Source organism: Cervus canadensis, chromosome 10, assembly GCF_019320065.1.
Source record: "Cervus canadensis isolate Bull #8, Minnesota chromosome 10, ASM1932006v1, whole genome shotgun sequence".
Lineage (NCBI taxonomy): Eukaryota > Metazoa > Chordata > Mammalia > Artiodactyla > Cervidae > Cervus > Cervus canadensis.
In genome coordinates, this window is record NC_057395.1 from 2,795,144 (window position 1) to 2,807,859 (window position 12,716).

At 46.5% G+C, this 12,716-nt stretch overlaps 1 protein-coding gene across 1 annotated transcript in view; it reads left to right on the forward strand.

Moving 5' to 3' along the window:
• The first annotated feature begins 381 nt into the window (after nucleotides 1–381).
• CCDC3 (coiled-coil domain containing 3) overlaps nucleotides 382–12,716 on the forward strand; it is a 102,157-nt gene continuing 89,822 nt past the window's right edge. The window contains exons 1-2 of the mRNA XM_043479676.1: nucleotides 382–977; nucleotides 5,216–5,390. Of these exons, the coding sequence (XP_043335611.1) occupies nucleotides 604–977; nucleotides 5,216–5,390 (549 nt within the window). The 5' untranslated portion in view covers nucleotides 382–603. The remainder of the gene's footprint in view (nucleotides 978–5,215; nucleotides 5,391–12,716) is intronic.

The following is a 12,716-nucleotide window of genomic DNA, read 5'->3' on the forward strand; positions in this document are numbered from 1 at the left end:
GCCATTTGAGTGTAAATGAACTACACAGAAAATGCACGGACGTACGCCGAGTACTCTTGGCAATTGACGGCAATCATTCTAAGAAGGCCACGTCTGGAGCACGCTTTGTGCCTGCAAAGCTTCACCTGGTCGGTGCGCAGGGCGCCGGCCGCTCCCCACACCGACTTCGCGTACCTCCGGGCTGGCGCAAACCCTGAGCTCGGCTCGGGGGCTCCCGGTCCAGCGCCGACTGCGCTGTCTCCCCAGCACCGCGCGCCCCTGGACGGCTTCCCGCCTCCGCCCCTCCCGCTGCCGCCCCCGCCCCCGCCACGGGGGGCAGGAGGCGGCGGCGGCCGGCCCTCCCCGTGCCCTTTTAAAAGCCTCCCAGGCGAGGCCCGGCAGGGGGATCCCGGCGGAGGAGGGAGCAGCACGCCGAGCTTCCGCAGCGGTGCGCGGAGCCGAGCGCCCAGGGCTGCGCCTCCCGCTGGTGGGGCCCGGCACTCCGCGCTCCCCGACGCTCTCGCTGCCGCCGCCGGCCTCCCCGCACCGGCCATGCGCCCCGGCTAGCGCGCCTGGGGCGCAGCGCCCACCCGGCGGCTCCCGCCGCCCGCCCCCGCCGCCGGCATGCTGCGCCCGCTGCTGCTCGCCGCGCTCTGCCTGGCCGGCCGGCTGGGGGCCGCCCGCGGCTGCCAGCTGCCCTCCGAGTGGAGACCCCTGAGCGAGGGCTGCCGAGCCGAGCTGGCCGAGATCATCGTGTACGCCAAGGTGCTGGCGCTGCATGAGGAGGTGCACGGCCTGTACAACTACCTGCCCTGGCAGTACGAGGCCGGCGACGCGGGGCTCTTCTACTCCGCCGAGATCGAGATGCTGTGCGACCAGGCCTGGGGCAGCATGCTCGAGGTGCCCGCGGGCTCCAGGCTCAACCTCACCGGCCTGGGCTACTTCTCCTGTCACTCCCACACCGTGGTCCAGGATTACTCCTATTTCTTCTTCCTCAGGTGAGCCCGCCACTCCCGCCCATACCATCCCTGCGGCTACTTGGCATGGCCAGCAGAGGCACCTCTCTCTTCAGCAGGCTCAGGAACGCCTCCAGAATCCTGTCCGGGCGATGCTAAGTGATGGCCTGGTCTCCTTCCCGTTTTCTGCTCTTTCCTGCTCCTCATGTGGAGTCTACAGAGATCCTGGGTGCCTCTGGCTAAGACTGTTGGCAAAACAGGGAAGGCTCCCGTGCTTAACCAGGGAAGAGTGTTTCAGGCCAAAGTTCAAGGTGGTTTCCGGCAACAAACAGCCTATTCCCAATAGCGGAGGTTTATGCGGGGGATGATGGATGGGGGAAGAAGGGCCTGGTCACAGCGCTCTGAGGAGTATGAAGGGCAAGCGGACAGGGGCCCTCTCTGGTTGAGTTCCATGCAAGTTGGTCTGTGGTGCAGATGAGATGCCTGTGGGTAAGAGTTCAGGGGATGGCATCTCCTGGAGTTGGAAATAAGAAAGTGGAACCCTAATTGAGGTGGAATCCTTATAGAGGAGGAAGGCTATATTTTCAAGGGGATGCCGTGGGAGTCGTTTGGGATGGACAGTGGTCAAAGCCAAGTCAAACAGCTTTGGAATCAGATGGTTGTTGGAATTCTGGCTCCGTTCTTCCTGTCATTTTGAGCAAGTTACTGACCTTGTCAAGAACCTCCAGAGCCTCACCTTCATAATGTGCAAAACAAGGTTAGTTGAGATTAAAGCCTAGTAACTGATGCAAAACCCCTCGTGCAGGTTAGATGAGGAACGTGTCGTTACTCAATTCTGCACACCTGCTTAAATGCCGAGATGGGACTGGTGTGGAATGCAGCCCAGCTGTCCTCTTGTTTCACTCGGATTAGCTCATATCAGCTGCCAGCAGACCTCAATGCCAGGCTCTTGCAAACAGCAAAAGTTGATAGAGGAAGGGCCTGGGGGCGGGGGCATTAAGGGATTGGGAAGGTGCTCACAGGGCTTTGAAGAAGAGACAGGTGAACTAGACCAGGCCCTGTCTATTGGGAGACTCCTGGAATCTTGTGAAGTTCCATGAAAGTTTGTTGTGTGGTCACGAGGAAATGCATGTAGATAAGGGTTCAGGTTATGGGTTCAACTGAAGTTTGTGATACAAAACAGCAGGTGGAACCCTAATGCATTGGTGTTCTCCAGTTGGAGGAGGAGGCTGATACAGAGGACCTGGGAGGAACCTCAAAATGGAATAATGGATAGTGATTGACTCCACAGCTGTGATGGACAATAAGTCCCGTCTTCCCAGTATGTGGCATAGCATTAAGGATATTTGGAGTGGCCATGACCTTGGTCTGGAGACTAACTTTTAGCTCTTGAGATTTCCCATCACTGAGAAAGAAGACAGAAGGTTCCACAGAGGGGCGTCCGTAAGCTCGCAGTAACACATGTTTTCCATATTAAAGCCTGAATATCTAAGTTTAGAATACATGGCGTGCTTTGTGTTGGCTTGGGTGGTTTAGCCAGATTAAGTTGAATTAAAAAAAAAAATACTGGAGAAGTACAGTTTCTAAATAAAGCTGGCAAGGAGTGAGATAATACCTTCTTTTTTTTTTTTCCCATTTATTTTTATTAGTTGGAGGCTAATTACTTTACAATATTGTAGTGGTTTTTGCCATACATTGACATGAATCAGCCATGGATTTACATGTGTTCCCCATCCCGATCCCCCCTCCCGCCTCCCTCTCCACCCCATCCCTCTGGGTCTTCCCAGTGCACCAGCCCTGAGCACTTGTCTCACGCATCCAACCTGGGCTGGTGATCTGTTTCACCCTTGATAATATAGATGTTTTGATGCTGTTCTCTCTAAACATCCCACCCTCGCCTTCTCCCACAGAGTCCAAAAGTCTGTTCTGTGCATCTGTGTCTCTTTTCCTGTTTTGCGAGAAACTTAGACTTTTACATGTCTTTATTTAGGGAAACCAGCTCTAACACTATTCAACAGTAAAATTTTATTTTCCAAAGGTAAAAAGAGCCAGAGTACTTAAGACATTATTTTCTTTTCCGATTTTATAATGAAATACAGTTTTGTCCACTGGCTCTGTGGTGGTCAGCCAGCTCTTTCCTCTCTTTCTCTGACATATTTATAAAACATTAGGGCAGAGATACAGAGTCAAATGGTAGTCTGACAAGATTTCTATTTCACAGGGCTGTGTTGCCCTGATGTGTAACAACCACATACAAATCATTCCTCTGTTGTTCTGGGCCCCGTGGAGAGGAGAACAGATTCTGGTCAGTGTCACAGGAGAACGTGGTAGTGGAGACTCCCTGGTGAGCCCCCACATGCCTACTCTGGGCTGGAGTGCAGCTTCCATCTCTCCTTTTCCTTCTCTTGACTTCTCTGTCTTGCCAACAGGTACTTTGTGTAGGGTTCTGTAAAAATGTTAACTTTTATACTGTGCTTACACTGTGTCAAATACTTTACTTACTTTAAAAAAAGATTGCACTCCTTACACCACCATTAAAAAAATAAGGATGCTGTTGTCATTCTTGTTTTATAGATTGTACATTTAAGCTTAGAGAATTTAAGGATTCGTTGTGTGTCAAACAGGAGATAAGTAGCAGTGGTAGGACTTGAATCTCGGGTCATTGAAATTGGCTTTCCTTTGCCCAGGGAACAAGGAGCACTCTACTAGGAGAAGGAAGGCCGCTTGGGAGATACACAAATAAACAGACACAGATTCACACTCACCCATCCCCCAACTCACACGTTTTGAAAAATTTAAGGATAGACACATGCAGTGTGAGGTAGAGAAACAATTAGAGATAGTGACTCCTCTAATGCAAGCCATGTAGACGTGTAATTGGAAGCTGCATGTAAATCAGTGAAGTTAGAATATACCCTCACACTGTGCACAAACATATCTCACAATGGTTTAAAGATTTAAACATAAGACATGACACCATAAAACTCCTAGAAGAGAGCATGAGCAAAATGTTCTCTGACATAAATTGGACCTATGTTTTCTTAGGTCAGTCTCCCAAGGTAATAGAAATAAAACCAAATATGAACAGAGGGGACCTGATCAAACTTACAAGCTTCTGCACAGCAAAGAAAACCATAAAAAAAAAAAAAAAAGACGACCTAAAGAATGGGAGAAAATATTTGCAAATGATGCAATAGACCAGGGCTTAATTTCAAATATACAGACCATACAACTCAACAACAAAAAAACCAATCAAAAGATGGGCAGAAAACCTTTAATAGACATTTCTCCAAAGAAGACATGCAGATGGCCAGTAGACACATGAAAATATACTCAACGTCACTAATTATTAGAGAAATGCAAATCAAAGCTATAGCCAGGTACCATCTCCTATCGGGCAGAATGGCTATCATAAAAAACAGAACAAATAGCCAGTGTTGGAGAGTGTGTGGAGAAAAGGGGACCCTCCTACACTGTTGGTGGGAATGTAAGTTGGTGTAGCCACTATGGAAAACAGCATGGGGGATCCTCAGAGAATGAATAGGACCACCATATGATCCAGCAGTCCCCCTCCTGGGCATATCCCCGGAAAAAACTGTAATTCAGGAATATACATGCACCCCCAGGTTCGTAGCAGCACTATTCACAACAGCCAAGATATGGAAATAGCCTAAATGTCCATTGACAATTGAATGATTAAAGAAAATGTGGTATGTATATATGAATATTACTCAGCCATAACAAGAAAGAAATAATGCCATTTGCAGCAACATGGATGGAAGTAGAGATAATTATACTAAGCAGAGTAAGTCACAAAGAGAAGAATAAATACCATATTATATCACTTATATGTGGAATCTAAAATATGGCACGAATGAACCTATTTACAAAACAAACAGACTCATGGATACAGAGAATAAACTTGTGGTTGCCAAGGGGAATGGAGGGAGGGAGAGGGATGGACTGGGTGTTTGGGGTTAGTAGATGCAAACTCATACATTTGGAATAAACAGCAAGGTCCTACCTTAGCACGGGAAACCATATCCAATCATCCTGGGATAAACCATAATGGAAAAGATATTTTAAAATGTATGTATATGTATAACTGAGTCGCTTTACAGCAGAAATTAGCACAACATTGTAATTCAGCTCTACTTTAAAAATAAAAAAAATGTTGTATAACTGGCAACACTGCCACAGTCTTCTGTTGCCTCTCGATTCAAGATGGTACACCCCATGGGTATCCCGTCTACAGTTCTTGCCTCCTTTTTTTCCATTAGGATGGATGAGAACTATAACCTCTTGCCTCATGGAGTCAATTTCCAAGATGCCATCTTTCCAGACACTCAAGAGAACAGAAGGATGTTTTCTAGCCTTTTCCAGTTTTCAAACTGTTCACAAGGGCAGCAGCTGGCGACTTTCTCCAGTGACTGGGAGGTCCAAGAAGACACTAGGGTAAGAATTGGCTGTACCCTGGGCTACAGCAAAATAATAAGATAGCTATGACTCGTGTGAATGTTGTGACCAAGGGAGTCAAGCGTCCTCCTCCAAAGTCCAGATCAAGAAGTGTTTTTCACCCTCTCCACAGCCCTCCCAGAAGTTAACAAATACTGCTCATAAACTCTGGAGTCCTCAGGCTGTACTATGTGGCATGAGGTTCCTCACAAAGTGAGCGGACACGATGGGCTGAAGGTTGGCATGCTGTGCCTCAGTTTCCTCCTCTGTAAATTGGAAACAATAGTAACATCTGTGTCTTAGGACAGATGCGACATGATTTAACTATGTAGGGAATGTCAATAGGTAAGGCCTTTGGTGTAGTGTTTGAGAGCAAGCACTCAATACACTGAGCTGTGATGACTACTTCTGTTGTTGATTTTAAATACTTATGTAAGTTTTTACTTGGCCATGCTGGGTCTTAGTTGTGGCATGTGGGATCTTCAGTCTTCCTTGCAGCAGGATCTCCAGTTGCAGCATGCAAACCCTTAGTGGCAGGATCTAGTTCCCACGGAACAGAAGGATCTGGATCACTCTGGGCATGAAAATAGAAAAGGCATCTTTCAGTCTGAGGCAGATGCCTGAGTTGTGGGGATATTTCGAGGACTGTCGCTTTCTCTGAGCAGTGGCATTGTCCCAGCTGAGCCAGGGGAGCAGGGAGGCCGTGGCCCGTCGCTCCCAGTCTCCCACCAAGGTGTTTATAGGACCACGTGATGGACCGCTGGAGACAGTTCTGATGTGGGTTAATGAACCAATATGCATGTATTAGGTCGTTTCCTTCTTCCCCCCATCTATGGTGTCCTTATGGGGGTGGTGTCTTTCTCTTGCCTGGTGGGTTGGCCTAGGGGAGTGGCCTTGTTCTTCCAAACCTCCTGCCCAGGGCTCCCTGGCACCTGGAGGCTTTCTTTGTGTTCTTTGCACAGAAACTTCTCATCGTGGGCAAGTGCATCTGACTATGGAAAAGTGCTGATTCCTCCTTTCCATTCGTTATCCAGGGTTCCTTCCTTAAGGCCTGCTCTACTGACAGTTCTCGACTCCCCGACCGCTCCTCAAGATTTGCCAAAATCTTCTGAGTGCTTGTCATATATTTCACTCCCAACATGGATCTGAGCGCCTCTCTTTCCCCCTGCCCCACTCTTTTTGTTTTCCTACCCGAGTCTTAATCTGTGCCAGCACCCACTCCACATTGAACTGAACCCATCAAGTATAAGCCTGAGCATCCCCAGCCTGGGTCCAACCGTAGCATTTCAAATTAAATCTTCTTAGTCTCGGTCCTTTGGTTCTCCAGTTTGTGGGATTTTTGCTTCATGTACTAAATCCTTCGTAACAGTACACTGATGTCAAGAGATCAGATGTTGATCCAAAAATACCTCACAGCTGAGCCCCAAACTCTTTAGATATATAACTGATTAGCCCTGTGGTTACACAATGAAGCTATTAACATTTTACTGCAATTAGATTTTCCATCATTCGAAAAAAATAGAACAATGGGACTGTGGAGAATTGTTTTAATGTGAAGGCAGTCCTATTTTGGGTGGTCAGATGTTGATCTTGGGGAGAATTCCTTTTCCCTTTCATCATCCTGGTCTCTTAGATAACAGAGGGTGGGTATGTGTGTTTGCGCTGAGTCAGAAGCTTTTGGGGAAAGAGAATTAATTGTTCCAGGTTGCTGAGCTGCTGCAGAGCCAAATTGAGGTGTTGATGGACTGTGTATGTATCACATCTTGGCTCCTTCCTCTGCCCACTTTGAAAGGTACTACATCAGAGCTGAGTTAAATTAGCTAGTTCATTTGAGAATTTAGGTTTAAAATAAAACTAAGGTGCTAGCATTTATATTTTATGATATTCCCTGAGAAATTCTTACTTTCTGTGCAGTGATTAAAATAGTTGTGAATTGAAGGTGTCAGAATTAGACGAAGAGTTATTGACAGTTACTTGCTCCTTTCTTAAAAAAAAAAAAAAAAACAACTAAAACTAAAAATTATCTGCCTTAAAGAAAAAAACAACTTATGTTTGGTTGCGCTGGATCTTTGTTGCCGTGAGGGCTTTTCTCTAGTTATGGCAAGCAAGGGCTACTCTTTGTTGCAGCGCACAGGCTTCTTATTGCAGTAGCTTCCCTCGTTGCAGAGCATAGGCTCTGAGCACGTGGGCTTCAGTGGTTGTGGGTTGTGGGCTCACTAGTTTTGGCACACGGGCCTAGTTGATCTGCAGCTTGTGGAATCCTCCTGGACCAGGGATTGAACCAGTGTCCCTGCATTGGCAGATGGATTCCTATCCACTGTGCCACCAGGCAAGTCCTCTCTGCTCTTTCTGTGTGAAGGTGAGTATCCTGCTCTCTCTCCTATGCAGGGTAAGTAAATCATGTTACGACAGTCTGTTTTTCCTAAGGTGATGGGTCTTCCATCTTAGACGGGGTCAGAGGAGCTTGTTTGGGTCACCGTTTTATTCCAGTTAGACTCTTGTGAATGGAAACATGTGAAGCCTTCATTTGTTCTGAGAGCATTATGAATGGCCCTGGACGGTGCACATTACACAGTTTCCCTATATCACATGCCGTGTCTTAGATGATGATAAATTCCGGGGGAACACTGATGAATTCTCATAATTTCCACTGTTGCTGCTGCTCTTTACGCCCCCAGTCAGCTCGAACAGTGTGTTTAGATTGTGGTCGTGAAGGGCGCATCTCCTCCTTTTCATGGATAGTTCTCATTCTCTTGCAGCATCACGTGAATCTGGGACTCTAGGGTTAGTCCGGAGGTTAAGAAATGGAACCAGAGGAAAATCTGATGTAGGGAAACTTTTTGTGATACGTATCCAGGACAACCTGCAACTCCGTCCTCAGCAGCCAAATCCTCCCATCCTCTAGGTCCATCCTTAGACATCCCCCCTCTCCCCTCCCCGCTCCCCGCCCCTTGCTTCAGTTAGTGGAAACATAAGCTTGCTTTCAAAAGTTGCCAGGAAATCAGCAGCACTCCTAAGTGTTCAGCATCCCTCCGGTTCAGTATCGTGGTGTTAATGGGGCCTCCGGGGATGTCTTTGGCAAGTTGGAGCATCCATCCCATTTTCTGGCACGGTTCTTTCCACGCCAGCCAAGAACATTTTCCTTCCCTTTTTTCTTCCCTGCTGGGTGAGTGTAACAATCAAAACAAAAGTTGGCTGTTTTCCTCTCTCAGCAAGTCCTGTCCCCTGGGACCGAGACCCAGACTGACCCACACATACATCAGTCCGACCTAGAGTGTCATGGGACTGACATAAAATCTGTAGAAGACCTCCTGTCATCTTTCTTTTTTCCCTTTTTAGAGTTGGGAAGGATGGTGAGGGAGGTGCCATCCTCATCAGGCAATCAGGATTGGCTGTGCCATTTTCAGTGGCGTGACCTTAGGCAGAACCCTTAATTTCTCACAGCTTCAGTTTTCTCCTTCCCTGATAGCTCCATTGGTAAAAAAAAAAAAAAAAAATCTGCCTGCAATGCAGGAGACCCCAGCTTGATTCCTAAGTCAGGAACATCTGCTGGAGAAGGGATAGGCTACCCACTCCAGTATTCTTGGGCTTCCCTTGTGGCTCAACTGGTAAAGAATCCCCCTGCAGTGCAAGAGACCTGGGTTCGATCCTTGGGTTGGCATATCCCCTGGAGAAGGGAAAGCCTACCTTCTTCAGCATCCTGGGCTGGAGAATTCCACGAACTGTATAGTCCATGGGGTCGCAAAGAGTTGGACACGACTGAGCGACTTTCACTTTCAAAACATATAAACTCTCACGTTGTCTTAAGGACCCAATTAGATCATAGGTTTGAAAGCACTTTGTCAGTTGTAAAGAGTGATGGAGGGGTTTATGACTGTAAATGGATAGTTAGAAAGTATGGCTTTAAAACTTAAAGATTATGCAACTTTTGAATAGCTTCCTGTGTCTTCCCAGGGCAGTGTGGGAGCAGTGTGACAGGGAAGGTGCTAGAGAGGGGACCAGATGATGGGGAAGCTCTCGTGTGTTGTAATTCATTCAGCAGATTTTACTGGGTTCTGGTCACAGAGCACTTAAAAATTCATGTCCTGAATTATAAACCATGTTCATGAGGATTCCCAAATCTGAAAGTATAAAATGGTAGTCAGTAGAGTTTTTCCCTCCCACCTCTGACACCCATCCACCCAGTTCCCACCTACCCTCCAAACGAGTAACCACTGTTATTAGTTTCTTGTAAGCTTCCAGTGAGTATTCTCCTCCAACAGACAATTCAGGCAAGACTTACTGTCTCCTGCTTCCCTGGTGGCTCAGCGGTTAAAGCGTCTGCCTGCAATGCGGGAGACCCGGGTTCGATCCCTGGGTCGGGAAGATCCCCTGGAGAAGGAAATGGCAACCCACTCCAGTATTCTTGCCTGGAGAATCCCATGGAGGGAGGAGCCTGGTAGGCTACAGTCCACGGGGTCACAAAGAGTTGGACACGACTGAGTGACTTCACTCAAGGGAATGGCAGCCCATTCCTATGTTCTCGTCTGGAGAGTCCCATGGACAGAGGAGCCTGGCGGGCTTCAGTCCATGGGGTCACAAAGAGTCGGACACGACTGTGTGATTAACACACGCTTTTGATACCAGTGGGACCGTGCTATGTAAACACGGTTGTGTCCCGCTTTGTTCACAAGTGGACACATGTAAGTTGCTATATCTAGACGGGTGAGTTGGTTTAAACAGCTGCATCCTTTTCCATTGTGTTAATGCCTCACTATGTATTTAATCAAGTCCCCTGTTGATAGGTAGTTACACTGTTTCCAATCGATGGATATTACATAGAGTGTGGACGTGTATGACACTATATCAGTACACACCTCATTTTGTGGAATTGTTGAGTCCAATCTTTAGCAAGTGACTGTTGAGTGACTACCTTGAGGCGGCTGCTATGTTAGATACTAGAGTTTCAGTGTTGAGAAAAATACAAAGTCCCTGATCTCGTGAAGTTTATAGTCCTAGTGCTGGTGGTGAATACCATCAAAAGACCACATTAATGACTTTAGAATTTAAAATGGAAATAAATGCTCCAAGGGAAAGAAAGGAAATAATCAGGGAGTCTGACCTAGACTTAGGGATAAAGAAAGCTTTTTCTGCTGAATTATACTGGAGCTAAAACCTGATGAAAGAGGAGTTAATGTTAATGTTGGAGTATTGGGATAATGAGAGCAATCCAGAGAGGCGAAGAATCTGTGCAAAGGCCATGTGGTAGCACGATCCATGGTGCCTTTGAGAAAATCAAAGAAATCCCCAGTAGCTGGAGGAAAGGGAGTGAGTGAGAAGGATGTGGCAAGAGAACTAAGTGGGGCCAGACCATGTGGGGATTAATAGTGTCTGATGAGGATTGGGCTTTGTTCTACCAGTAATGGGACACCTCTGATGTTTTGAAAGCAATGGGTGATGGGAGCAAATGCATATTTAAAAAAAAAAACCAAAGTGGCAGAAGTGGGAAACTATATTGGAGGGGATCCAGATGATATGGTAAGAAAAGGCAGTGTTTGTTTGAAAGCTGCCAGATAGATGTTGGGCTCGGGTGAAGGTAGAGGGGCTGGAGTGATGTAGGCAAACTTGAGAGATATTTAGGATATAAAATCAGTAGACGTCATGGCGGTTTGGGTTTGGCTGGTAAAATATGTGGGAGGGACAAAGACAACTCCTGTGTTCCTGGCTGACTGCATACCAGGACTAACATGCCAGGATAAATGGAATAGGACAGGTTTGGAGGGGAATTCCTGAGTCCAGTGTTGGGCATGTTGAGTTGAGGTGCCATGTGAGAGCTTGGGTAGGTGGTTGGATTTATGTTTGGAGGTTTGAGAAGAGCTCCGAGTGGAGGATATGCCTTTGGGACTAAGTGATAAAACCAGGTGTCAGCTGAAACTGGATATGTATGGAATTTCCAAGGGAGAGGACTTGGAGTGAGAGTCAAAGCCCTCGGGTAGGTCTGAGCCTTGTAAAATGCTAACACTGGTGAAACGGCAGAGACGCCCGAGGGAGAACCAGGGGAGTGAACAGCGCAGAATGTCTGCAGAAGGATGAGTGAGTGACAACCAAGAGCTTTTGGGAAGTCAGGTAAGAGGAAGACTAAAAGTAAGCACCTCACTCTGCCGGCAGAGAGAACAGTTTAATAGAGGGAGAGAGCAGAATCTAGGTTGTGGCATTGGGGGAGAGAGGGCAGCTCCTTCAGGGTGTTCAGTTGTGGGTTGAACAACGTTGAGGCTGCAGGTGAAGGGGGCAAAATAGTTGAGGGAGGGTTTTTTTTTTTTTAAGATGGCATCCATCCTGGTCAAAGCTTCTTGGTCCCTGTTTTCCTACTCATCAGATGCTGTCTTCCCAAATAGACTGGACTAGTTGAGGGCAGGAATATCTATTTTATTCCTTGTTGCACAAGTGGTGCATTTTTGTGGTGTCTCATACATTTGTTGAATGAATTCTCTCTCATTCAGAGAGCTCTGGAGGCCTTAGAAAGCAAGGGCCTCTCTTTCTTTCTCTATTTCTGTTCTCTAATTCCACACAGTAAAATTCACTTTTTCATACACGGTTATGTTTTGGCAGATACACATGGTTGAACCATCGCAACTACAACCACAATATAGAAAACTTCCATCACTGCTGAAACCCTGCCCTGTGCTGCCACTGTGTGGTCAGACCCTTGCCCAACCTCAAATCTTGGGGACTTCTAAAGGGTTCTCCAACTAGTTTTGCATTTTCCAGAATGTCATATGAATAGAATCATTATGTTGCTTTTCTTTTTAAAATTTGTCTTCTTTTATATAGCAGAATGCACTTGAGATTTGTCTGTGGTATGCGTCTATAGTTCACTTTTAATGGCTATAGCATTTTTTAAAATTAGAGATGATACCTTAATCTTTGTATAGTTGGCCCAATTTTTAGAAGTATTTACATTTCAATTAGACTTCTCAGAAACACTGTGAGGCACATTAACATTGGAAGTGTCAGTATCTCTATTTTACAGATGAGGAAACTGAGATTTAGGGCAATTAAGTAGGTTGCACAAGATCATCCAGCTAGTAAGTGGTAAAGAGACTGAAATGCAGGCTTTCTCATTTTGTCTTTGCATTAGCCTCGTATGAGATTTCCAGTTGTTTTTCGTTCTCATCAGTACTTGGTCAGTTAAAAAAAAAGAATATTCTAATAAGTGTATGGTGCTATCTCTGTGGGTTTTAAGAAAAATTCTACATGTAAGTGCGACCAAATAGTATTTGTCTTTTCCTGACTTGTAACACTGATCGTGATGTTCTCACAGTTCATCTGTGTTGTCACAAATGGCAG